This window comes from Scomber japonicus, chromosome 11 (assembly GCF_027409825.1).
Source record: "Scomber japonicus isolate fScoJap1 chromosome 11, fScoJap1.pri, whole genome shotgun sequence".
Classification (NCBI taxonomy): Eukaryota; Metazoa; Chordata; class Actinopteri; order Scombriformes; family Scombridae; genus Scomber; species Scomber japonicus.
Window position 1 is genome coordinate 13,518,194 of NC_070588.1, and position 27,742 is coordinate 13,545,935.

General features: G+C 40.2%; 3 protein-coding genes across 5 annotated transcripts in view; 2 read left to right on the top strand and 1 right to left on the bottom strand.

Moving 5' to 3' along the window:
* septin10 (septin 10) overlaps positions 1–6,434 on the bottom strand; it is a 118,743-nt gene extending 112,309 nt beyond the window's left edge. For both annotated transcript variants that reach the window (XR_008321939.1, XM_053328459.1), the window contains exons 1-5: positions 6,304–6,434; positions 4,795–4,909; positions 2,998–3,193; positions 2,702–2,888; positions 177–338 (exon numbers count right to left, since the gene is read on the bottom strand). Coding sequence is in view for 1 of the 2 variants with exons in the window: in XM_053328459.1 (XP_053184434.1) it covers positions 177–338; positions 2,702–2,888; positions 2,998–3,193; positions 4,795–4,909; positions 6,304–6,333 (690 nt within the window). In the remaining variant the exon portion in view is untranslated. The remainder of the gene's footprint in view (positions 1–176; positions 339–2,701; positions 2,889–2,997; positions 3,194–4,794; positions 4,910–6,303) is intronic.
* Positions 6,435–9,338: 2,904 nt separating this feature from the next.
* Positions 9,339–13,225, top strand: sowahca (sosondowah ankyrin repeat domain family Ca). The gene is made up of 4 exons (XM_053328923.1): positions 9,339–9,681; positions 10,860–11,251; positions 11,415–11,804; positions 12,761–13,225. Exons 1-4 carry the CDS (start codon positions 9,339–9,341, stop codon positions 13,223–13,225), a joined length of 1,590 nt encoding a protein of 529 aa, XP_053184898.1.
* A 4,633-nt stretch (positions 13,226–17,858) lies between these two features.
* On the top strand, positions 17,859–27,438 carry akap17a (A kinase (PRKA) anchor protein 17A). 2 transcript variants are annotated; one of them, XM_053328625.1, is made up of 7 exons: positions 17,859–17,959; positions 19,371–19,669; positions 20,087–20,305; positions 20,727–20,939; positions 23,756–23,904; positions 24,837–25,077; positions 26,100–27,438. In XM_053328625.1, the coding sequence occupies exons 2-7, from the start codon at positions 19,424–19,426 to the stop codon at positions 26,994–26,996; spliced, it is 1,965 nt and encodes a 654-aa protein (XP_053184600.1). In that variant the 5' UTR covers positions 17,859–17,959; positions 19,371–19,423; the 3' UTR covers positions 26,997–27,438. The 2 variants fall into 2 exon arrangements, with proteins under 2 accessions (XP_053184600.1, XP_053184599.1); XM_053328624.1 differs by lacking the exon at positions 17,859–17,959 and having other exon boundaries at positions 19,336–19,669.
* The last annotated feature ends 304 nt before the right edge of the window (positions 27,439–27,742 follow it).

A 27,742-nucleotide genomic window follows, 5' to 3' on the forward strand; every position in this document is an offset into this window, starting at 1 on the left:
CAAGTCTTAATCTCTGTCTGATAAACTGGACCAGTGTGTCTGCTTGTTTAACTTCAAGATGTGTGAGACCTCCAGGACAAATAATATAATGTAAGAGAGACATGTAATGTAAGAGAGAGAGAGAATGTATGTGTGTGTGTGTGTGTGTGTGTGTGTGTGTGTGTGTGTGTGCTTACATTCATTGTAGTGTTGACTTTGGCTACTGTCTCATCATCCAGGGGGAACTGGTAGATCTGGACACCGTTGCTGACCAGCTCGCTCATGATTTTGATTTTGAACTTGTGCAGCTCGCTCTTACTGATGGTGTCAGCTTTGGCGATGACTGGGATGATGTTCACCTGCAGCGAGACAAGACGCACGTTCACAATCAACCCATTTAGTACATAAATAGCTTCTGAAATATCAAGTGAGGATCCTGAGGGAAAAAAATGTAACAGACAAATCAACATCACAGTCTCGTTGCTCTTCTTAAACAAACTTTCATCTCAGTTGACAGGATAGAAGTTCTGACACTAAAACCTTCCACTACCACGAGGCACAAGAATCAGCATATTTTATATATTATACACATTGTGGCTTTTAAGTTACTCATGCTTCTTGAAAACATTGCCTGATCAGCTTATTATACATGACATCAAAATTCACAGTTTATATGAAATTTGGGTTTTAGCATAGTTTAGTTAATATCGGTTGATCGATATATCGGCCGGGTTCTACATTAAACAGCCTTTTTCATCATATTTTGAAATAATTGGTGGGTTTATCAAGATAATAATCATTAATTGTAGCCTTTGTTCATTTGTATGAAACACCAATTTAACCGGCTTCCCTCAAACTTAAAGCAGAGCAGCACTTGATAAAACAGCCATCTGCTGCATTGGTCCTGGTTACTGAGCTAAAACGAGCTAATCTCACTGATCAACATTCCACAAATAGTCGCTCCATCCAAAAGTCGAACTCTGCCAAAGTAAAAATAACAAAAATGTAACTATTCCTGTAATCGTTGTTTATTTTCCTTTATGTTAAATATTTTTTTAATATTGTGTTAAGAGGAGTTTACTGATGTTATTTCTGGCCCAGCAGCCCGCTCTGCTGTCCAAGTCATCCCGCATTCCTGTCTGTCTGTCAGTCATCTTGTCGTACCAAAAGAGGCTTGGAATGAGTTGTTGCCACTAGAACAGCTACTGAGTCAGACCACACACCCGTGTACACACACACACACACACACACACACACATACTGATCCCAGCAGAGAAAACAAAATGCGAGCAGATCTGTTCCAACAACCGTCTGGAGTGACTGACTGTCTCTGTGTCAGTGCTGCAGATCCAACAAATGGCTCTTTCTCTGCGTGTCTGTACAGTGACACAAAAGGACAACTCGAGTGTGTGTGTGCATGAGGTGATTACAGCATTCCACAGCTTTTTCTGCTCTTTTCACACGCAAATCCTGGGTTACTGACACTCCACAGCAGTGAAATCACACACACACACACACACACACACACACACACACATACAGTCACTAACACAATAAAAACAAAACAACACACACAAGTCACTACACACACGCAGAGAGCATGGGAAAGTTTCTGACCACTTCAGGAGGTTCAGCTAGATAGGCTAGTGAAGCTCTCCCGGCCACACACACACACACACACACACGCACGCACACACGCACGCACACACGCACGCACGCACACACGCACACACGCACACTATCACATTTGTTTAATCTGTACAAAAACTAAGTTCCCTGTTTTACGTTCAGTGATGTGCGGGGCCGTTTCTTAGCCAGGCACACTAACTTCCTGAAGTATCCACTGGTTGCCTGGCAATGCCTCAGAGACACCCCCCACCCCCTCCCCCACACTGTGAAAAGGTGAATTATCATTCCTAAACTTAAGCTTTTGTTCCACTACAAAATCTCAACTCTTGGCAACTTTTGGCAAGTTATTGTTTCCAAAATTGTGATGTATGACAGAAACTGCTTTATGTGAATGACAGTTTGACTCTGGCTAGTGACCTTTGTATGCCCTACCCTTCTCTCTCCCCTGTCTACTCTAGAGCTGCAACAACTAGTCGATATATCAACAAAAAAAATTAATCAGTCACTTTTTTTTTAAAGAGGAAATGCTGAAATTCACTTCCTCTATGATAACAAACTGAATATATTTGGATAGAGGAATGAGAGCAAGACCTCTGAGGTTGCAGGCGGCTTAGGGAAATGATGATCAACACTTTATGATTTTCCACCATTTTATAGACCAAACTAATCAAATAATTGGGAAAATAACCATTACTTGTAGCTATTTTAACTGATCTGATAAGGAAAATTGGCCAAAGCATAATCGCTTTTCTTTTTTTTAAAGAAACTGCTGTTAAGTGCATCTTTGCTTGATTACTCTGCTATTTTTAATGCAAAACATGTTTGACTGCAAGAATACAACAGGCTGCCTAATAATGTGTCTGCTGTTATCTCACTACGCAGCCATTTACAAACAGCTGTTTCAAAATCTTTAATTTATTAGTGCCATCCTGTTTTCACTGTAGGTGACTCCAGAATGATAAAAAGATAAAAGCTAGCAGCTAATATAATTTGTAGTGTAAAAACATCTTGAGCAAAACATTCTAGGGTACTTTACTCTAAAATAATATAAGTCTAATCCTTCCTTTCATCACACTCTCCCCCTTCCCCTTACTTTGCTGTCCAGTTTCTTCATGGTGACCAGGTCCAGGGATTTGAGTGAGTGACCGGAGGGGGAGATGAAGTACAGGCAGGCGTGGACTCGTGAGTCATGGTAGTTGTGAAGGGAGCGCTTGATTTTGAGCTCTTCCTGCAGATAACTCTCAAACTGTCTGTCGATGTAGTCCACCACCGGCTGATAACTACAGGACAGACATACAGGGTTGATTAGAGATTCTGCTTTAAAAAAAAAAAACAACTGGTTGATGGTCACTATTCGTCATGATTAATAACACACTCGCTCACACTCACCTCTCCTGTTTGTTCATTTGGTCTCCAAAGCCCACCGTGTTCACCACGGTGAGGCGTAGTCTGACGTTACTTTCCTGCAGGTCATAGGTTTGAGCCCGCAGCTTCACCTGAGGCTCAAAGTGGGACGACTCAAAGTTCTCAAAGTTGGTATTGAACAGAGTGTCCATCAGGGTAGACTTGCCAATACCGGTCTCACCTGAAGCCAAGAAAAAGATGGGATGCAGTTTTTAGCTACTAAAACTACTAAGCTACTAAAGCAACTCAACTTCAAAGCAGAGATTCAACACAGTGTGAACATCTGACACCAAAACAAACTGCTGTAACAAAATCTATTATCCCTAAAACTTAATGTACTAAGAAGAGGAAACTGATGACCTAGCTTCAAGTTCACAGTTTATCGACTAGGGGTGTCATAATCTCCATTGTAAGTCGGATATATATCGCAATTAGATCATGATCTCGACCTTCGAAATCAACTGAGGAATCGAGGATGTAGCCATGCTACCTATGTCAAGAGGGAAAAAACCAGACATGTTGAAATGTGCCAAGTCAACATTACCTCCTAGATTTGAACCTGCAGCCGACTAAAAGACACCATTGCAACCGCTGATATAGGAGACACATCAACTGAACTCAAACCCACTCCTGCTTCACTGAAATCACTGGTGTGACATTCACATGTCGATAAGAAAACCACAGTTTGTAAGGTATTTTATGAACGTGAAGCGTACCCGTCCACAGGCAACATCACAAATATGGCAGGATATCTCCACAGGCATCATAAAGAAGTAGACTTAACCATGAAAACAACACCGTTAACACAACCTCATTTAGAGCTAAACTTCAACAAAATTCAACTCTCGCCAAAGCAACAATTTGTTAAGACACTTAGCTAGATGTTCAGTGATGTCTATGGACATGGCTGCTTTAATTTTGTGTTTGTTTTGTTGTGAGCTTGAATATCATCTACTATGAAGAGTGCACACTGGACAAACATGTCACTACATTATTCTTTTGTTTACAGTAAGTTTCCAATTGACTGCTGAAACAAGTTATTGTTACATTATATTGTTTTTATATTGTATTGTTGTACAGTAAGGCCTTAGTGTGGTACATTGCAAACAACTGACGGAGATTATAACATTCACGACTAGTCTACAAATGGCATAGGCATCTGTGCTAAAAGGACCAAAAAAAGATTGAGAATGGAATCGGGGCGTGACCTTAAAATCGAAAATTAAATCGAAATGAGTATTTGGAGAATCGTGACACCCCTATTATCGACATAGTGATGTCAGTTGCTGAGGAAGAAGAAATATTATTTGTTTACCCAACTACATTATTCCCAGCTGGTCACAGGATTTGAATCAGCAGCCTTATTATTATCACAGTATGGCTTCTCTACTCTATCTTCCAGTGTACTACTGCCACAATTTCACATAGTTATTAGAATAATATTGTTATTAGGAGTGTCAAGCACTGCCATTGTGGTCAGAATGGATACCAGCTAAGGAACAAAGAGAAAAGTTCAACCACAGACCAATGCAATGACTCCTAAATAAGCACTTATTTTAAGTCACTTTGGAGAAAAGAATCTGCTGAATTCTATCAAAGTAACTAGGTAAAAAAATTGTACGTGTTTAAATGTAGTCCTGCATCAGTGCCGAATTTATTTAAGTAGTACTGTGACATGCTGTGTGACTGTGTGTGTGCCCGTGTTTCAGTAAAGGTCTAGATATATGTTTTATATAAGTATGTGTGTAGTCTTGTGTGTTTGTGTGTGTATTGACATGGTACCGATGCAGAGGATATTGAAGCAGAAGCCCTGGCAGATGGATTTGTTGACGAGCTGATCTGGGAGACTATCAAAGCCCACATGGCCGGCCAGGGATAGGGGCCGAACTGCCTTATGCTGAGGAAGACATCGCACAGAAAGTCTCAAGATAGTGCAGTCATTTACACATCAAATGGTAAAATCAACAACAACAACAAAAAAACAACAGAGATTAGGTTATTTCAGCAAAAATAATAAAATGTACCCTCCACTGAGTATTATTATTGAGAATAATTGTTGGATTAACTGAAACAAACCAGCTGCATACTTCACAATGCTCTGTTTATCTGCTTATTTTTCAGTTAACCAATCCATATTATATATTACAGATAAGACATTAACTTAGATATTGTGTCAATGTCTTATTGTGGGTAAAGTAAAGTCACAAAATAATTATCACTTGTTAATAACAAACATAATTAAACACTTATTAATGGTCCAGCCAACTGGACCATTAATTATTTAACACAATTACTGCTCGAGACAGTATCCTTTTAAACTTGCAAACCTTAAATGATTGAAAAGAAAAACATCTTTATTGTTTTAAATCAAATTTTAAGTGTCTCTTAAGGTCTAAATACATGTTCTACAAGTTATGAGTCCATATCTCAATCAGTGAGACCAAAATTTGAGAATAATCATCATACATTTGTAAAGTTTAGGCTACTGAAAGGCCATCTCACTTTACATTGTGTAATGCTAATCCAGTTTCCTCAATCTGTCCTCCTTTGACCTGTCCCCATCTGAACTTGTATTGAGAAACAGGGAGCACCATCAGTGAGCTAAACTGAGGGCTAACAATGACGTAGAGCGTGGTACAAAATGCTGATGCTCAGGAAATTATTCATAATAGACCTTCAAATTAATTGATAATTGTACTTCAGCTTGTCTGTGTCGGAAAAAACAACAACAAAATATTTCCATTTAGATTCAATCGCTAGTGTATTCTGGTTGGTGTACGTGAACGCCACATTTCATTCAACAAAAAAAAAGTGACGTTAGCGACTCAGTGGCACTTATCAAGCTACAAAGCTGGCGTCACCGCCATAAAGTACATGACCCAACACTTTGGCATTTTCTGTACTGGTGACTGTAGAGCAGAAGGTGTTTAACCGTGCAGCACACACCTTACTATAATTACTATTTCATTGTTGGGTGACTTGATCGGTATTTTAGCCAGCTAACGCCCCCCGCGGTATATTTTGATGAAATATGTAACAAGGAATCAAGCTTTAAAAGTTGAAATGCTCCAGTTAACTTTCTAGATATATACTTAGGTGAAATACAGATGGTTTGCTCTGTCATGTGATGTGTTCATTGTGTAAGTTATGTTTAGCAGGTTTTTTTCATAACTTTAAAAGACTGAAAGTAGTTAGTTGTCGGGCTAGCGGTGGCTAACATAATGATAGCCTCGGACACTCCCTGCTCAACTGTCATGAACATTATCAACCACAAAGGAGAAAAATACTAACCGGCTGCCGAGCGACATCGGAAGAAGCCATAGTTTTAAACAGAATATAATGTCCCAACTAGATTCAGGAATAACACAACAAAAAACTGACTAAAACTTTTCTTATTTTAGACTCTTGATGAGGACCGCCTCACTGCCTCTACCGTCGACAACTGGACAGACTAGACCATTCACAGGAAGATAGGAATTAAGTGACATTTATAGTTTCTAAATGCGCTTCAAAACTATAATTCCGTTGTAGATTAAATATTCACTGAAAATTAAATATTGAGGTCTGTATGGGAAGAAATTGCACTGTATTTGTAAGTACTTAAAGGCAAAGCACGTTTATGCACTGAATTAGTAAATACAACCCCCCCCCCCTTTTTGGTATAGTGGTACAGCGCAGCCTCTTTCATAGTGTGTTGCAGTTGTGGACTGTGAGAAAATTGAACATTTCAGCTCCATACATCTGGTATTTTTAGATGCTTGACACACTTACAACAGTCAGTTGTACTTATTGAACCGACGACAGATTACACGATTTTAACACTATTTTTATACTACAGTGGATGCTGCTTAGTTTTTTTCTTACGTTTAAAGACTATGTTGATACAAAATCTAGTTTAGGGTTGAGGCTGTCTAGACTTTTAAAAGAAAAAGGAAGACAACAATTTAAATGAATAAGACAGAGTGTAGTTTGGTTGAGACAGTCACAGAGAAAACAGTTTCAACCAAAACTGAATTATAACCTGCATGAAGTGAAAATTTACTCCAGGACTATTGTATTAGACTACAGTACTTTTAGCAAGGTGGACACTTATTTATGGCAGTTATTATTTGTGTTTGTTATTCAAGTAATTTAACTGTTGTTTACAAGAAGTTATCTGGCAGACACCACCACACACAAACATAGCAGACAGATGAGCTCTGTTGTCAGTACTGTTTTGGGCAAATAAGCCAACTCATTCAAGAGGCAACATGGTGACCCCAGTCCGTCAATCTTTAAATTGAATTAATGGTCTTGTACATATTTGTACAGGGAAGTGTACTGTACTCAAGCACAGTACACTTGCACTCACACTAGCCAAATAATTCAGGGGGAAAACGTGCTTGGGCACGGTACGATTGCCTAGTGTGAGTGCACCCTTAGTGACTGAAAATGTGTTGAGAGAGAGAAAAAACGGTTAGGAAGTGATTATACCCTGACCTCTGTTATCTGGGTAGTTTGGCTGTTTTTGTGAGACCAGAGTGAGCTATAACACCTTACCAGAAATGTCAGAGCCTAATTATCATATTTACTTTTCTATATTGACATAGAAATACATATGTGGCACAGATATACACAGTTGTACTATGGTTAAGTTATTACTAAAGTAATCAGATTGTCCCCCTACATGTAATGTAATTACTTGTAATCAGATTATTCCCCTAATTTGCATTACATTTTAGATATAAACCTTGAGAGGGGAACAAAGGCCAGCTAGGGTAAGCTGGTGTCCAAGAAGACAGTTCTGGCACTATTGAAAAAGGCTATGGAACATTACAGTGCTGTAATTATCGTGGTACCTGTGGTGTCTAAGACAACAACAACAGTTTAGGAATTAGTAGACTGATTACACAAACATGCATGATGATGTATCTACTTGTATTTACAGGAATATTGTTAAAAATAATTTGCAGCTGAGGCAAACAAGAAACATAATCTTAATTTCATGTTTTCTGCATGAAGCAAATCTTTTATTCAGATCGATGTGGTAAAACTGAATCTGTTTATTACAATGCCGCTCCAAGAGTCTGGTATAGGTGCCCTGCTGGTTTGTTGAGGTTTGTTGCTGCAGTAAAATATGTCAGTTTACCTGTTCCAAGTCTCCTGCTGACTTTAGCATTTGCTCTGTGGTCAGGGCTGGAACTCCAGAGACGACCTTGAGCTAACGTGGGTCTGAGGGATGCATCGCTCTGTTTCCGGGCATCCCCTCATCATCAGCCAGCTGTCAGGCTCATGTCTGGAAAGTAACTGTCATCCTTTGGAACTGAAACAGCATGTAAGCTTGTTTCAGACTTAACTAAAGAAAAAAAAGATAAACACAACAACCTGTGTATGATGACATTTTTAATTTGTAGTAGTTTTTGTAGTACTTCTATTTGTAATTGTAATTACAAATACATGTAGTATTAGTATAGGGTTAGGGTTAGCAAGGTAATTAGGTTTAACATACAGCAAAATACCATGCCTGTTTTTCATTGCTTGCCTGTGGATATGGTGATTATAATCCAGGCCTTAGTGTAGATGTAGGTGTGAAATGGTTCCAGTTATGCAGTTGGTCAACATGTAGTTTAAATGGCAATATTATAAATAGATTAAGGATAGGAAATACGTTCTCATTTTTCCATTTCATATGTCCAAAGTGTCCAAACCATATCATTGTGTACACACACCTTTTTCACTTTATAAGTATAAAGTACATAACTACTTACCCGAAAGGCAAAAACAGTAATTTGACTGTCTAGAGTATTATTTTGACAGGTAAGATTTAGGAAGGTTTTTATTTTGTTTATCTCAGCTATTTTTTCAGCTGTAGCGAGTCAATGGGGATCTGCTGGGTTATGGGGTTGGTTGGGAAGCGAGTTTTGTTGTGTGTGTGTTCATGATTTAGAGTAACTTGCAGCCTTTCTCTCTGATAGATAGACATGACGGTCTGTCGGTTAGTGTTAAACCTCTTTTCCCCGAATACTCATTCCTGAAAAGAACAAATCGAATGACCAAAAGATAATAACATCTTATTTAATTGTAAAAGCCGAGTGTACAAGGTGTACTCGAACGCAGCATGACGGTGACCCGTTTTCTCGGTTGCTCCGGCGACCCCTATCTGCCAGACCTCGACACTGATCGACCCCATGGAGGAGAGGAGAGGAGAGGAGGCCAAGAGGAGAGGATGCTGTCATCCGTCCTTGCAGAGATCAGCGACTGACAGCAGCGTGAACATGAAGGCTCTACGAAACGCTCCGGTGTAAATAACCCGTCTCTGCGCTCAGCTCGGACCGTCCATTATGACGATGGAGTCCCGGTGCACACAGCAAGCCGTGCAGGAGTTCCTTATGGAGAGAGGAGGGAGGGTCCGACAGATGGAACTGATCGATCACTTCCTATCAATTTGGGAGGAAAATGATCCATCTAAGGAAGAGGTGGATCGTGAAACGCTGAAACGCATCGTGGACGTGGTGGGTTTCGTGAATGTGGAGGACGGTGTGAAATTCGTGTGTTTAAGTGGTGAATTGACGGCGGAGTCGGTGATGCGGACGGACGCAGAGAGCAACGATCACGTCGAGAGCAACGGTAACGGTAATCTCCAGGACAACGACTGTGACAACGGCAACGCTGACAACAGAGAGCAAACAGGTGCGGGATATAGGATACTCTGCTTATCTTTAACCTCTTCTTTTGTCCATGAAGTGTTAATATACAGCCTATCGTTTGATAACTCTGTGGGATTTAGTTATATCTATCTATGCAGGGGCGATTGTAGGGTCAGACCTTTAGAGGGGCTCAGCTCCTAATGAGAATGTGACATACAATGCCCTGCAAGTGTTCAAACCCCCTGCTAAATGACTAATTTCATTGGATGAAATATTAATAATAGTTTGGTCTACTATAATGTATAATAATAATAGTTCAGAATAAACAATCACAGATTTCTACAGAGAGAGGACCCGAAGATAGTTAATCAACTCTGATGGAAAAACAATATTAATGACAGAACTATCCAAAGTAGGCTACATTGAAACTGTTAATAAAACCATTTGAATTTTTAGAAAAAAAATACAATGATAATTTATTTTTAGGGGTCCTGAGATCATAGTAAAGGGTACTTGAGCACCCCTAAAAAGGGTCTAAAATCGCCCTTGTACCTATGTATATTAATGTTATCATTTTGTCTGTGTATGTAGTTATTTGTTTAGATGCACATTTCTCACCTTGGCCCACTGAATAATAAAAGGCCACCACAATATCCGGTACCACAGTTTAGCCATTGTTTCTGAAGGCCACCCGCCTAAATCCCATTATCCACACCTTTTAATGTAAATATATTATTGTCTTTATGCTTTCCTAGAGTTTAGGGAAACAGAGTGGACTAACAAGACTATAGTCATGCATACTTGTGTGGGATACAATTAATGTAATGCTTTTAAGGATCAGTTAAGGTAATTTCATGTATAGGCCATTTGTTTCCAACCTTTTTGGAAATTAACCAATGTCCACTTAGCAACCTCCTGTCACAGATAGCACATATCAAAAGATTGTGATTAGTTTTTAACCAAAGGCGTTGTTTGTTTTTATTTGACTATTTTGTAGGTCCTGGAAAAGCATGATTAGTAAATGACTCACAAGACAAGCAAAAAAATAACAGGGAAGCAAAACTTTGTGTAGCAGAAATGTTTTCTTTTCTTTTCTGCTTTTCTCTGCTGCTATTGAGTTGGTAACAACCATTGTCAGTGCTCCAGTCTGTACAAACTGTCATACAGTATCAGAGCTGGGTGGCAGTGAGGGGGATTTAATATGTTCAATGGTTTTTACAGGAGCAACCAGTCCACTAACAGCCAGTCTGGACAATGACAAGCAGTCAAACGGCAATGAGCAACCTGGAGCCCCATCCCAGAATAATAAGACCAGCACAATGACCCCTGCTTCTACTGGAGGAGGAGGAGAGGTGAAGCTGAGAGACAGAAGGAGGCGAGAGTCAGCCCCAATTATCGGCATTCCAGAATTGGACCAGGTGCACCCTGGAGGGTCCCACAGCCAGCAACTGAGAGGAGCTCGCAGGGTATCCAAAGGGTCACAGCGGGCCATGCTGACCAGCTGCCTATCTGAAGACAGCGCATTGGAGGGGCTGGACCCTGTCGGCGATATCAATACTCCGAAGGGAAGCCGCAGGAACTTCATAGAGCTGATGATGAGTAGTTCTCCTCAGGTAGGATACTCCGTTTGCTAGAGAGAAACCATGTGAAAGATGTTTGTTTCAAATGCATGAGCAGTGGCATGAGACAAAATATGATACTGTATCTGGTGTAAAAAAAAAACAACAATATTGTAAAGTGTTTACCTCCTTCATTCCCATGTTTTTCCCTCTGCAGGTTCGGAGGTCTCTGATCAACCGTGGTTCACGTCTCCGGGACTCTGTGAGAAGCGATGGCGACTCTGCCTCAATCCTCTCCTCAGCCACTGACGAGGACTGTGCCTCAGTGACCCTTGATCCACTGGAGCACGAGTGGATGCTGTGCGCCTCAGAAGGCTTGTGGGAAAGCCTGCAGCCCCTGCTAACTGTTGAACCCAGTCTGGTGGCCAAGAGAGACTTTGTGACCGGCTTCACTTGCCTCCACTGGGCAGCTAAGCAAGGCAAAGCTGAGCTGCTCTCCCAGCTACTTGCCTTTGCCAAGGAGAACGCTGTGCCTGTGAATGTGAACATCAGATCAAGTGCTGGATATACACCTCTACACCTGGCAGCCATGCATGGACACACACAGGTCAGTTGCATAGAAGGTGGTGGTAGTTGTGTATCATGTGTTACTCCTGCTCAGGGAAGTCACAGATAATTGTTCAAACAGAAACAGAAAGAACATTTTGGGTTCCTCCTCGAAAGGATGAAGTAACTTAACTTAGATTTTGACAAATATCTATTTTAATGTTGTAACCTTTTTTATAGATAAAGATTTTATTGCAACATTCCACTTGCTATTCATTTGGTCAAAAATATTGAAAGGAAGTGTCTGATAACGTCTATCTGAATGGGGGTCTGTTCACCCTGTTCATCCAATCACCAGCCTTGGTGGGACTTTAACAGGATAACATGCTGCCTCTGCTCTGGTCATATCAAAGAAATAGATATATACTTGTCCTCAGCATTACACAAAGGGTTGTCCAATATGTCAATATTGTAATATCGTGATATGGCACACATGTTGTCTTTTCCCGTGTTAAAGTCTGCATTACAGGAAAATTAATTTTCTGAACTTGCCAGACTTTTCTAGTTATTCTATCATTTGCTTTTACCCACTTAGTCATTATATCCACATTACTGATGAATATTTATCAAAAGTCTCATTGTGTAAATATTTTGTGGAAGCAACAATAGTCATCCTTACAATATTGATGTAATATTGATCAAAAATATTGTGATATTTTATTTGGTCCACATCATCCTGGCCTAATTACACATGGTAGTTTTCCCACAATCTATATTTAAGGGGGGGGGAAACATGCAAGGACATGAATAACAGGATTGATCAAGACAGGCGTGACAAGACAGTAACAGATGTTGAGGTTTTTAATTATTAATGAGCCACAGTTTCAGTTGATAATCACACATGTACAGTATTACTGTCAGAGAAATCTTACACCTGTAAAGTCTGCATGACTGACAGTTAAAGAAGAAGACATTGTGTCTGAAGTTTCTCTACATTTGATGTGCTGTGACTGACAGGTGGTCCGCGTGTTGCTGTCAGACTGGGAGGCTGATCCTGAGGCAAGAGACTACAGCGGGAGGCGAGCCATCCAGTACCTCTCCCCACCAGTGGCGGCAGACCTGCACGAGGAGGGCGTGGTCACCTCACCGGGAGCTGAGTCAGACAACGAAAACACAAACGGAATCAGTGGTGGAGGGCGCAGCTGGCGGTTTGCCAGAGTGCTCCAGGGCAATCTGAACCCACTACGCCTCCTGAACCCACCAGCTGAGGCAGCAGAGGAGGCGGTCGGGAACGGGAGGACTAAAGGGGGGATACAGAGGAAGTCGTCTCTGAGCAGGCTCAACGCACGGCTGCATCGGGGACGCCACCGAGCCCAGATCATCCACAGCGCCTCCTTCAGGGACACAGGGGAGGTGGGAAGAGGCGAGGACCTACCCAGCAGCCCTCTACGAACCAGACCACTGTCCAACCTGTTTGGATGAAGTTGCACCACTCTGACCAGTGATATATTTATGACCAGAGTTAATAGTATACATCCAAATACATAGTGTAACACTGATTTTAAAGTTTGTATTATAACAGGAGTTTAAATTAGTAAGAAAATAATTTATTTTTATTTTATTTTTATTAGACTTATGTCGATCACTGAGAGGAGGGCATAGTTCACGTAGCATTTTATTTTATTTGTAGAACAATTAATTGAGTTCAAAATTGAGTTTTGAACACGATTTTTGGTGCTTGTCGGGTTTTCTACACATCTTTGAGGCTCTGTGTTAGAGCAGGTTGCAAACATTACACCAGGTGTCTTAGTTTAATACTTTACACTAGAACCATGTTCACACAAATACAAAAGCAACAGGCAGGATTGTACTAACTTTTTACTTTAGCTTTTGACTCACACTGGTGATAACAGCACTTAGGTTTCATCCCACAATTATCCAAAATCGTCTTTCTGTTTGGAAAATGAAGTAATATATTTATAGAACTAATTTTCTATATTTCAACCTCCTTCGATTGGATGGTGCTGAGGTTTTTTTTAAACTAAATTTCAGTGATGTGAATGTTTTTAAGTAGCAGATTTTAATATTCTCTTTAAACTGTTGTTACCACAGTATTCTTATATGTCCAAACCATAAATGTACAGTTGTCACGTTTGCACTTTGACACTTTGAAGGTAGTTTGTGATCATGGGAGGAAATTGCTCAAACTAAAACCATGACATCTGTTCTTGGTCCCATGTCATACTTACAGTATATGTAAATATCCTACACACAATATAATCTAACTCTTACACCCCTTAGATGTAAAATCTATTGTATAAACAGTAAGTACAAATAACCCATTTTTTTCTATATACCTTTCACTTTTGTAAATCGGTCATTTTCACCAAAAGGGACATAAAAGGTTGGTTTAGTGCCGGTCAGTTGCACTGATAGGGGAGATACTTCCAGACTGCCATGACTTTAGTCAGACCCAATTACCTATACAAGAAACTGATCAGTTACACTGTAGGACTGTTTCACATAGTGGAAGCACAGTGGTAGACAATATTGGTAATATAACTTTTTCTACTACCTATAATGTACCTCAAATCTTCCTAATCTGATTCTCTCATTATAACATTTCTTTTCTGTGGTGCGTTTAATCACTGATAGCAGATTTCAGCCTCTTTGTGCTGATATGCAGCTCCAAAAGATATTTTTTTTAGTGGTTACAGATTTCCAGTTTCCATTTCACTGTTTCATTCATTCATTCATTATCTATTTCAATGCCTAAGAAATTGGTGCATCAAGTAAATACTGTAAGTGAATGTGAATCAGTTATTCCGGGATAAGTTCAGGTAAATGTCTTTTCATAGACAACCAGCGTAACACTGATCAGTTCTCTAGTAAATATGCAATCAAACAAACTGATTCACTGACCACCTTATCACACTGGATCAGATTTAATATGTTAAAAAAGGCCTATGTTGGCCTCTTGTATTGGTCTAACATTGCATATACACAATCATTCACTCGTGAATCATGTCTGTGTAATCTCTGAATAGTAAAGACTCAACACCACAATATACTGTTTGTTTAGCTGAGGTGCACATTGACTTTTTGACTGTTTTCCAAAGTGTGTGAACCTTTCTTACAATTTCTGACTATTGCATCAGTAGCTCACTGATGCATCCTTGATTTCATGAATGTTCCCTTTGTATTTTGGGTTGTAGCCTTTGTACTCAATTCATAGGGCTTTGTGTAATCATGCGGTTGACACCTTTGATGTAGAAATGTATTATACAGATGTTCTTTGATGTCACTTTTTCAGATGCATGAATAGAGGAAATGTAAAAGTAGTGCACTGTCAATTTTTGTATGTCTGTAAGTCACTGTGTCTGTCTTATTTGTTAAATACTGTGAAGTTATTATACTATATGGTGAGAAAATGCCATGCATAGTTACTGAGCCACTGTCATCTTCCTCCTCATGTCTCATGCTTTATTATGAAATAAAGCAACATGTGTTATCATAAAACTAAACTTAATGCTTTGTTGAGTTCTTACAATAATACAAGTTAACACATTTACAGATTTTCATAGGAACGCAATGTCAGTAGTCAGAGTTTGAGACAAGATTTTGAGGAACAATACTCCTTCTCTGGACACTGGCCTGGAGTTCAGAGTGAATGGACCAAAGTCCCCAAATGAAGCCGGCTATTTCATCTGTCATTCCTGCTGACACCAACTGATTGTCCTTGTCTGGTGGTGCTGAATAATTGATGATCTGATGACCCCCCTGTGCCAGCTTTGGTTCCGCATTTACAGAATAGCCACAGCTTCCTGTCCACAGTCTGCCTGTGTAACACTGCACTCAATATACATTCAAAGCCAGTCCTTATTCTGCACCTGTTGTGTGCGTTCGTGCGAGTGTCCATATGTGTGCCTCAGTTGTTGCACAGGCCAAATGTCCTCTGAGTGATCTCAAGCCTACGTTGATCTAGTTTAGTTCAAAATGATGTTGGTGTTAGGATGAGAGACACAAAATGTAACTATTTAAAAGGCAAGTTTCTCCAAGTTTTGTTAGTATATTAAAAACAAGATTTAAAAGGAGGACAGCACCTCTGATATTTCTCATTAGGCAGTTGAGCATATTATCCCCAACATGTCACTTGGGGAAAAATAGAGGAAGTTATGTGAGAGGGATGTGGTATATTTCCAGTTTACTCAGCACCTCGACTAGAGCACACAACCACAGTGTTGACTTTCCTCTTATTACAGGTTGATGTTCCTCTGGCTTGTTTGGTCAATCTGTTCTCCGCCTCATGTTTATCAGGACAAATCAACCATATAAAGATGGGATGTTAGCAGCCATTACATATTATACACATTGCTTTGGTAAATGTAAATGCTCTAAAGTCAGAGCTGGCTTTTAACATTGTCTTATCTCTGTTATTTCCTTCATCCTGTCAAAAAAAATTTATAGAGGTCACTGAAGGCCAGAGCTTTTTCCCGGGCCTGTGGCTTCTATAGTCTTGTTGCCTTAGGCAGCCTATCTGTTAGATGACTACTGATGGGGACAGAGCAGAGAGGCTGCAGCTACTGACCTACATACACAGTGAAGAGAGTAATGCCTATTATGTAAATTCCTCTGCCATCTTTTCAGGGAAATTGTGCCAACTTTTTTGCCTGGGGCCTCTGCTGTTGGACTAATCCATGTCCAATCTACCCAGGTCTCTCGCTCTCTTTCTCTCTCAACAAACAGTTACCACAGTGATAATGACAAACCTTCATCCTCAGTCTACAGTAAGTTCTCACTAACAAGGCTAAATATGCATCAAACAAGTAAGAAATGTGCACTGTCAGCTGACTTCTCTTTTGTCTCATGACAATTCTGCATCAGTCCTGTGAAGAAATATGGGATGTGGTTGTTAGGGTAATGCTTGAAATGACTAGTTGAATGACTGATTAGTTGCATCAAAGTCAGTTCAAATCAGAAAAATTTAAAGCACACACATCACAGAGAAAAGACAGGATGAAATTACGCAATAGTTAAAATACTAGAAAGGAAAAGTGTACCTTAACAGGGTTCATATAAACATAAGTGCAATAACCAAAGTGTATATTGTGTATTATCAATTAATCGAGAAGCTAGTTGCTGCTCTAAAAAATTCAGTTGGTTCACACAGAGGATGGAAAACATTATCGTTACCACTATCCCTACTATTACTAGCAATAGTAATAATAACACACTTTTTTTGCATTGTCAGAAAGGTGATTTTTAAGGTTGTTGTGTTGGTGTATTGAAAAGTGTTCCTAATATTTTGTTAATGCCATTAACATATATAAGGGGGGCAAAATACTAGGAACACTTTCCAATAAAGTGCACTCCACACTTTTTACTCTCTGGCTGCATCAGGGCCTCAAATGGGAACAGCTCCAAGCAGGAACACAAATCCTTGCAGAGAGTCACCAAAGCTGCTCAGTGCATCTGCAGGTCTACATGAAGAAAACTGGAAAGAACATCAAGGACCCCAACCAAAACAGCAAGAGACTCCTTTCACTGCTACCATCAAGTAAGCAGTATAGCGCACACTACACACACACAGTACACAGTACCTCTTGCTTCCTCTCTCTGTCTCTTTTCCCCTCCTACACACGTACTCACCCTCCACCAAAGCCAAACACACACAGTCTCTTCCCCACTTGTCAGGTTATTATTTTTTTTTATTTTTTTTTATCAGAAGTACCAGTATACAATTGTGCATCTATTCACTTCTTATGTGTAATATCACATTTGTACTGTTATATGAATTTGTCTGTCTCCTGTTTTTTTGTTTTGTTTTTTTTGTTAATTGGTGATAATTGATAACTGATGTGAATTATCAACTTTCTGATAATGTCAACAGAAACTGTATATATTTAACATGTATAAGCTTTATAAAAGTGGAAATAATGGCAGAGCGATTGTATTGGATTTAATTAAATCGCCTAATAAAGTGATGTGTGAATTTATATATTATTATTATTATGCATTTTCCCACATGGTGGCGCTGTTTTGAAATGATGACTACTTTGTGCTATATGTTGCTTCCTTTAAGGTCAAAGTTGAAGATGTGCGGAAGTGGCATGTATTTTGATCATTTTCTTTGCAGTGTTAGTCTCTCCATAAGTGACTACAATACGATTGTTGGGTTTTTTTTTTCATTTTCACCAGGAGGCTAACTACTGTTAGGTACGTGGCAGATAACTATATGGTGATTGTTGATGTTAGAACAACTTTCTGTAATAGAGACGGAAGATGTCGAAATGCTAAAAGGATACAGTTACAGATCACTTAAAGCTAACTAGCCTAACATTAGCTAATGTTGCTATGAACCTGAATAGTTTTCACGTATACAAGGTTAATAATCAAGCTAGAAACAATACTTTAGTCACGTTTAGTCGTTATGGTTAAACGTAAACTACGATGCTCCTTCGGCGTCGTTTGAAATGAGTCGGTTGCTAAGTGAGTCAACACGACCTGGTGTTTCGATGTAATGAGTGGCCGTGTTAATTAGTGTCTCTCAGCCGAATGTGTCGTGGTTTCTCTTTATAACGGTGTTACAGAATTTTTCGACTCCCTCGCAAATGTGATTCTCCTTCTCTTGAACGCATTATGAGCTAGCCGCAATCTCCGCTTCGGTTTAAATTTGTTTACTGTAAACAGTCTTATTATCTTCGGTTTACTGCAAGATAACCCCAAATCCTCTCTTAGGCTATATTTTAAAAAAAACAACAACAAAAAAACATCCAGGTTTGACACAAAGAAAAATGTCTTAGCTGACGTATCTGGACATATTTGCCTCTAGTGGCCACAGGGAAGACACTGATGGGGAGTCAGATTTTTTTGGGTTGGTTTTCATATATACCAAAATATGATTCCCCCTCTTATATTATAAATGCAATTTGTGACACACACACACACACACCACAATCAGTCAATTGGTACATCTGCCTATCTACTACTTATGTCTAAAGTCATTTGTAACTAGTGGCAACACGGGTGACATGGCGGGACAGCAGGGGAAGACAGCCATTGTAAACATGAACATAACATGTTAGTGTCCTCCCAAAAGCCTGATCCTTCTTACTTTAATCAATACCAATAATATCTTAGTGCTAAATGATGAAGGTTTCTCTGCACTCCCCGAAAATCTCAGTTTAAGGGTGTGTAGTTGTGAGCACTTTTGAGACATCACAAATACTTGTGTGTACAGTATGGTGTGTACACAAGTCTGATATGGAAACTTGAAGCCACCAGTGCACATACACTGATAATGTATGTGATAATCAGTAAAATAGGAGATATCATGTAGTAGTAGTTAAACTTTTTAAATAAAAAAAGTATTTGTTTATTCATAGATGTGGTCATTTTTAATACGGGAAAAGGAGGAGTTGTAGATTTAAGAAATTAAAACAACTTTTTTTGTGAAAAAACTGCATCAGACGTAAATTGTTAGTCAAAGCAGATTCATTTTTTTAAATCTAACAAATTCATGTTTATTTCAAGATGATAGCTTGTGTTAACAGTCTTGTCTGTTTAACCTTTCAGCAGCTTCCTAACCTGTCTGTAACAATGACCACCATTGTCCACGATACTACAGAGGCAGTGTGCCTCTCCGCTGAGTACAACCTGTACCTCAAGCCCATCGCCAAAATGACCGTCAGTGTGGCACTGCCCCAGCTCAAGCTGCCAGGCAAGAGCATTTCCAACTGGGAGGTAATGGAGAGGGTGAAGGCCATGGTAGCTCCTGAGCAGTTTTCAGTCCTGCGGATCTCCAAGAGCACCATGGATTTCATCCGCTTTGAGGGCGAGGTGGAAAACAAAACAGTGGTCAAGGGCCTGCTGAGCCGACTGGATGGGAAGAGCATCAAACTAAGTGGATTTACTGATGTACTGAAGGTAAAGCTGTCTTTACAGCTGGATATTTGCTGTCTTCAGTACCTACCATTTCTCGGTGGTCAATTTGCATTGAGTTATATATGAGTCATATTTTATTGACCTTACTTTTATCAAGGAGAGTAAATCTGCTGTCAAAAGATCCTTTTGAAACTATAGTGAGCTTAGTATTATTGGAGTTATCACTAGTTAATGTTGTGGCAGAAAGTACAGTCTTGATTCAGACAGTTGTGTTTATAATGTGTTGTGTGAGTTAACACAATGCACAGTGTCTGCGCTTCTTCAGGCAATTTCATAAACATTATAACATTCAAGAATGAAGGATTTATTGCAGTTTATTCCTATAGAGTGCATTAGTTTAAGTCAGTAATACCTAGCAACTTAATGTATATCAGTCCTTCTCTCTGTCTCTTTCCTCAGGTTCGTGCAGTAGAGAACAAAGTGGACTTCCCAACACGGCATGACTGGGACTCATTCTTCCGAGATGCCAAGGACATGAATGAGACTGTGCCGGGAGAAAGGCCTGACACTATTCACCTGGAAGGGCTCCCTTGCCGCTGGTTCAGCCAGAAGGACAGTCAGTTCCCAGATCGTCCCTCTGAGGAGGTCCTCATTGCTGTCTTCCAGATGTTTGGCAAGGTGCGACATCTGTCTCTTTCTAACTAACTTGAATACAGGTTTCAAATATGTAATTTGTTAGTCCCTTTATTTTAAGGAAAGTTTATATTCAACCAGAAACAACTCATGTAATGTGGCTTTCACCACAGTTACATAATGGCCTGATATGAAATTATATCTGTACAAATTTTAGAATTACTTAATGTTTTTCCAGAATCATTCCCTCCTGTAAGTAAAATAAAGATTAGGGTGAAAAGTCCCTCCTGTGTAGAGCTCTGACTGCCCCCTTCAAACTGCTTGACTGACTGTGACTGTAGCATTGAAAATTGCACACAATCATTAAAAGTCATATTCAGAATATTATCACATCATCAATATTAGAGAAATGAGACAAAACTAACTTTTTATTCAATTTAATGAATGCAAAATCTTTTGATTGTAGGTACGAAATGTTGACATCCCGATGCTGGACCCATACAGGGAGGAGATGCTGGACAAGAACTTCAATACATTTAGTTTCGGGGGTCATTTGAACTTTGAGGCGTATGTCCAGTATCAGGAGTACTGTGGCTTCACCAAGGCCATGGACACTATGCGCAGCATGAAGCTGATGCTGAAAGGAGAAGATGGAAAGGCAGTGGCCTGCAACATCAAGGTACTGTGAAGCATCATCTACACACTAATGGTTTTGTCAGGAACACATTTAAGGGGTGATTTGTTTTACTTAATACTTTTATTAATTTTTTCAATTAGAATAATAATTGAAATGGCTTTATTCATCTCTCATAGTCTGGCATGTTTGGCCAGTGATGGTTTTTGGGACACATCATCAGTGATGTTCTTGAAATCAGCGGGTGTTTCGGGTCTTGTAACATCAGACACCTTCACTCAGGCGACCCAGTCAGGGCTGATCAGAACTCTGACTTGTGTCCCAGTAGCATCGGCCCACAGTTTGGACCTAATGATCCAAAGCCACCTAGAGGCCTTCTCCTCAGCCTCTATGACTTTATCGGCTCTCTTTTTGTCAGCTCCTGTGATGCCAAGAAGGATGTAGAGCTTACACACAATGAGCAACTGGCAAAGCCTCTACACCCCACCTTGATGGGCTCACAGGGAGCTTTCCAGGTGTGACTCTGACACTGCTCCACCAGATCTTGATACTTGGACCACATCCTTTCATTTGCATCTTCTATGCTGTCCTCCTGGGGACAGTATTAGCTCCATTAGGAGCACCTGCTTAGAAGAGGCACATGTAAGCACCATGTCTAGCCTCAAGGAGGTTGCTGTGATGTGGTCCAGGAACTTGAGCTGCCCGTCTAGGTCAACTCGCAGCTCCCAGTCTGATGCTGAGGAGAGCCGACCAGCTGGTGATGTAGGCTGTTGTTTCTTTCCAGCCTTTACAAATGTGATGTTCCAGTGCCTGCAGCCTTTTGTTACTGGTCAAGGCTTTAGAGATGGCCTTCGTCACTGACTTTAGTACCTGGTCATGTCACCAGCGGTAGTGGCCCTCTCCAAGAGCTTTTGGGCAGCTGCTGAGGATATGCTCAAGCCGAACCCTTTCCAGGGCAGAGAAGACAGGATGGAGACTCACTCTTTCCCCAAATGTAGAGATTTTCTGACCTCATACACAGCTTGCACCATGAACTTGATACGCTGTGGTTCTGCCCGCCAGATGTCAGTCCAGGGCACTTTCCTCTCCAGCACTCCCTCCCACCTAGTCCATGCTCCTTGCTGTCACATGCCAACCATCCAGCTGGTTCGCTCCTCCTCAACACCTGGCCCGTACCTAAAAATGAAATGTTAGCACTAAGTGAAAATACAGCTCAGACAGTGCCAAAGAGAAGAGCTGGAATACTTAATTAAATATCAGCTTCACCCCTGTCAAACAATTTATCACTGACACAGTCTGCCTTCTGGAAAAAAGGTACAAATGGGGACTTTTCTAGGGTTCCTGTGTGAATGCTATATGATCAAATCACAGTGTAACATACTGAGAACTGCAGTCTTAACTGGTGATAGGGTCATGTTCACGCCAGCATTTCACAAAAAAAACAGAAACGCTTCATTGATTTCAATCAAGCCATGGTTAGGTGCTGATAATGAGGGCAAAGCCAAACAGTCTATGTCCCCAAACAAATACTAAACACTTTCAAACCCATCTTCCTGGGAGATTACTTTCTAGCTTGATGTTGAATTTCTACTTTTTAAATTCTGATTGTCAATGCGGAGAGTCAAATGATTGTAGCAGACTCATAGCTTTACAAGTCCGGATTGGACAGTATTAAGTTATTACAGTATACCAGGGTATGTAAAATCCTGCATTTATGATTTTCAATACTGTCAAAATTACATACGCTCCTCTAGACAGTTACATATTCACAGCATCAGATATTGTTTTGAATGGATAAATTACCAAGCTTTAAATGATTTTTATTCTGAAACGGTTTGAATGATGTTGCCAATTTGTGTGATAAAGAAAAAATCAATACAGTGTCAGACAATTTCATTCATCCTACAATGACCTCTATAACCAGCTGGCTATAGTTTTTTTTTTCATGTGTCCTTATGAAATGTCAGTAAGGTATAAAAAATTAGATACCGCCCAAGTGCAGCGTTTTGGTATCTGACATGCCTTCAATCTCTTTGATCGTTTTTTGGACACGTTGTAATTTTTGGGTTGGAGTATCAGACATGTTTTATGTGTGAGGCCACAAGTGAGCTGCAGCTACACTAGTGGAATTGTAGATGAGCAGATTTCAGCAATGAGATTGTGTTATTCAGAGTCACGTAGCAGCTTTAAGACCTTTTAGTGGAATGAGAGTTAGAGCTGCATCATCATCATTTCAGATCATGAGATGGGGTTGAGGGGGAGGACAGGGCAGGTCCCTTAATCCACAGAATAAAGCCTCACTGTGAAATCTAAAGGAGGATAGAAGAAGGTACGGAGGGTCGGTATAGAGTGATGAGGGAACAAAAGACAATATTGTAGGTTAGGTCTGTGGTTTAATTAGATGGTTACAGAACGATAAAGCTTCTTATAATCTCTACCAATCTTTAGCTGAACAGAGTCCTGCCTGTCACATAAAGTATTTGGTAAATAATAGTCTTCATAACCCTGCCTGATCAGTATTGTGCTGTGTCTGTGCTAACCAAGACATTGTGTTATAATGCACAATATAATTACACTATCAAACTATATCACTCTATAGCTGTGGACTATAAAACATCAAGCTGTTGTGATTCACATTATATTTTCTTCCTATAAATCTGTTCAGTTTTATCTATTTACTCACAGGGTAAGTTTGATATGAAGCTGGTAGAGTGAAGTAAGTCAGTCACACATGATGATGATGAAGTAGTAATGATTTTATCCTCCACCTAGACAAGACTGTTTATCATAGATGCTTAAACATTGGGGGAGCTTTTGTAAGCGCTGTACCTGAGCTTTTGTGTATGTGTTTTTTTCTCCAGGTGGCCTTTGACACCAGCAAGCACCTGAGTGAGACAGCTCTGAAGAGGAGGAGCCTGGACAGGATGAAGTTGCAGGAGCTGGAGCGGCAGAGAGAGGAGCAGAAGCGACGGGAGAAGGAAGAGGAGGAGCGGCGCAAGGAGGAAGAGAGGTATGACAGAAGTGTTACTCGACAAGAAGATAACCTTCTGAAGTTACTTGGTGACTACTTTATTAGTGACAGCCATCTCCACAACACACTTCAGAACAACAACACTTCCTGTGTCTTCACAATGAAAACTCTACTTTCCAATGCATACATAGTTGCCTGAATGTAATGCAAATAGTATAAAAGCATCATAAGCATACACATGTAGGAATGCTATGTATTAATACATAAAATGATTCATTCTAAATCTATAACATATTAGAAAAAGGACGCTATTGCATGCTATATTTTTGGGTTCAGCACAGCATTATAAACATTTCCTTCCCAGTTATAACACAAGAAAATGTAAAATAGTTGCTGTTTTTACACTTAATGTGAATATAATGTGAAGGCAAACCTTGTCTTTATGGAGAAATGGTTTTCATACTGATGTTATATAGTGTAGTTCTGTCATTGGCACTGTCTCAGTAAATAGACCTGCCTTAGACTTACACCCGTCCCCAACTCACCCTTTTTATTAAAGGTATTATAGGTTTAAACTGAGCAATATTTAATTATTGTGAAGACAGCAGTCATTTTTAAAATGTCAGAAAATCAATTTCAGTGCTTCTTTTTTTAAACAGAAACAATACTTCACCAAGAGAAACTTCACTTTTTCTCATCTATTACTCCCTCTAATGTACCATTAACTAGGTTTCTGTGGGAGGAAATCAACTCAGTTTGAAGAATATTAATTCAGGGTCATCAGTAAGATGGAAGTGACATTTTTGTTATTTTTGTTTTGGGTGATAAATATATCCTTATTGCCAGGCTTGAACTATGAATTTTTCACTCTAGTAAGTATTAAGAAAAGTAATCATACATTGCTACCCAGCTCTGTTTAAGCTAATATATCAACAGATTCTCACAGATGCTAAACTTGTTTTTTTTTTCAGGAAACAGAAGGAGCAGGAAGAGGAGGAGAAGGAGAGGAGGAAGGAGGAGAGGTTGCGGAAGCGAGAGCAGAAGTTGCGGGAGAGAGAGGAGAGGAGGAACCTGAAGAAAGTGAGGCGACAGCAGGAGGAAGAGCAGAAGAAGCTGCAGATGAAAATCGCCATGGAGGAGAGGCGACTGCTGCTCGCTCAGCGTAACCTGGAATCTATTCGGCTCATCGCTGAGCTGCTGGCCAGAGCCAAGGTACACATGTACACAAACATACACAAAACGCATCCAAATGAGTATACATACATGCTGTACAACAGTACACTTCTGATTTAGGACATTTGGACCTGCAAACATGCTGTGTTACTGAACTTCATCTGAGCATTGTTTCCACAAAATGTTCCACAGTTAGGAGTTTAAATTTAATATTGATAGTAAAGAAAACGCATAACAAAATACAGCAAATATGAGATGATATAAACATGTACGCAGTCTGAACTAGAAGGTTTGCTTGGACAGTTGGGTTTTTATGTTAGGGTTCACCTTTTTTTCAAGGAATAGTTTGACACTTTGGAAATGTGCTTATGCATTTTCCTGCTCTCATAACCGTACGTAAAATATGAATACAAGACTCCAAGAAGTCAGTTTGCAGTTGGCCAAAAAAATAGTCCAGCACATATCCTCCAGTAAAACTAGAACTTTACTGCACTTTTTTTTGTACGAATTAAACACAATTAAAAATGCATGATATAAAGTTTTCTATACTTTGAATCTGTTTTTCCACTTCCCAGGTTTACACCTTTAGCTGTACTGTCTTTGAACTTCTGTGTTTTGCAAATGTGTTTATTGCTTTTTCTTCATGATGACAAAAATTATGGAAATAGATTTTTGTTAGTGTTAATTATGTTAGTGTTGAAGGTGCTGGTTGGGGTGATTTTGTTACCTCTAGAGAAAAAACTGGCTAATCATCTCTGCCTGTTTCACAGTAGAATAACTTTTTAATAATTTGCAATAATAAGGAGCTTGTGTGATTTGTAAAAAAAAATAATAATAATTTGACAACACTGTAACATTGTTTCATAGAGGATTTGAGTCAGCACAGCATCTCACCCCGACTAACTTGATTTTGGATTTAATGCTGGTGCAGAACTATTTAGAAGCTTTAATCTCCAGCTTGTACAACATGATCAATGACAGCATATTATTTTCTTTTTTCTTTTTTTTCATCTTTTTTGTTTCTTTCATCTTTACCTACACTGTCTCCTCTTCCTCCACAGGCCCTGAAGCAGCAGCAGCAGGAGAAAGAGAGAGCGGAACGGGAGGAACAGGAAAGGAAGGAGCAGGCGCGACAGAAGGAGGAGTTGGCCCGACTTCAGCAGCTAGAAGCCTGTCGACGCAAGCAGGAAGAGGAGCTCCGGAGGGTGGAGGTGGAGAAGGACAGAGCACTGGAGCTCCAGCGACGAGAGAAGGAGCTCAGGGAGAGACTGCTGTGCAACATGTTGAAGAAGACAAGCGAGAAAACCACAAGACATTCAGACACTCAGGACGAGGCTGGACTTGTGATGAGGGACGAGGCCTCAGATCCCGGCGATGATGATGTAATGCTGGGAGCTCTGGGCCACGTGAATGGAGTGAGAGCAGTTGAGAGCAAAGAGAAGCAGGCGTCCAAATCTAATGTGCACTCCCAGGTTTCAGGGAAAAACAGAGGAACAGACAGGAAGAAAGACAGGGAGCAGAGGAGGGAAGACGCGGTGAGGAGCAAACACAGCCTGGAGAGGGCGAGAGACCGGGGGGACCGCTCCAACAAAGAGAGGAGCTCCCAGAGCCGGGGCAGGAAGAGACGCTCTCATAGCTACAGCAGGAGGAGAAGGAGCTCCAGCCATCACAAGAGGAGCTCCAGCCGTCACAGGAGGAGCTCCAGTCACCACGGCAGCAGGAGGCGCAGCCACAGCCACTACAGCAGGAGCACCAGCTCCAGCCGGGACAGGAGCAGGAGCAGCAGTGGGAGGAGTTACAGCAGGGGAAGGAGCCACAGACATAGCCACCGAAGATACAGCAGAGGCAGCTCCAGGAGCAGCAATAAAAGTAGAGACAGGGGGAGTCAAAGTCGGTACAGTCGAAAATACAGGAGACACAGCACAAGTAGAGACAGGAGTCACTCCAGACGACGTTAAACTCAGCAGTATTAACAATTCACTGGTTGAGATATTCCCCATTTATGGCCTTGCAATAAAAGTTAAACAGATTCATGAGTTTCCCAGAATCAGCTTTAGGGAGTTGTTTTTCCCTTTTTTTAAATTTCATATTGTTGGATTGAAGCAACAATTTTATTTGTGTAAATATTGAATATTTTTACCTTAAACATTTACTAAACATTTGGAGTGAGGTACCCTAAAACACTCAAGTTAAGAACACTGACCAAGTTTTAATTTCAGGCTAATATCAGCTCACAGTCTGTAGACGGTCTTGTCATCTGCATTTCTTTATCAAAACACCTGTTAATGAACTTCATTTCCTCCTGTTTTGTCATCATGCATAAATAACTGTGAGCTCTAAAAAATTAACAGGTACAGAGAACACATTGAGTTGGTTATATTTGATGAAGCAGGAGTTTGATCACCACACTTGTAGCCTGGTTTTAGAAGAAGTAAAGCTTCATCTTCATCTTCTACAGACATCAACATGGAGTTTAAGCCTTTTTTTTTTCTTTTTTTAGAACAAGTGTCCTACAAGCTCCTGAACTACTTCTCATGGCTGCTATAAGTGTGAACACTTTTTAGTGGACTACTGATCTAAAACTAATGGCTGCTGTTTCATTGTAAATGTGAAGTTTTAGACTTTAAGACTTTACCTCTATGTTTAGGCTGACTAGCAGACCAGTCGGCTTCATAATCCTGCGTTAGCTGCCTAAAGTATTTAT

What these genes read in the sequence shown, in the direction of transcription:
- sowahca (XM_053328923.1), top strand. Translation starts at nt 9,339, where the DNA reads ATGGAGTCCCGGTGCACACAGCAAGCCGTGCAGGAGTTCCTTATGGAG. An exon ending in TGACAACAGAGAGCAAACAG is followed by an intron (nt 9,682 to 10,859) that starts GTGCGGGATATA and finishes TGGTTTTTACAG; the next exon opens with GAGCAACCAGTCCACTAACA. An exon ending in TGATGAGTAGTTCTCCTCAG is followed by an intron (nt 11,252 to 11,414) that starts GTAGGATACTCC and finishes TTCCCTCTGCAG; the next exon opens with GTTCGGAGGTCTCTGATCAA.
- akap17a (XM_053328624.1), top strand. Translation starts at nt 19,343, where the DNA reads ATGACCACCATTGTCCACGATACTACAGAGGCAGTGTGCCTCTCCGCT. An exon ending in TCTTCCAGATGTTTGGCAAG is followed by an intron (nt 20,306 to 20,726) that starts GTGCGACATCTG and finishes TTTTGATTGTAG; the next exon opens with GTACGAAATGTTGACATCCC. An exon ending in CGGCGCAAGGAGGAAGAGAG is followed by an intron (nt 23,905 to 24,836) that starts GTATGACAGAAG and finishes TTTTTTTTTCAG; the next exon opens with GAAACAGAAGGAGCAGGAAG.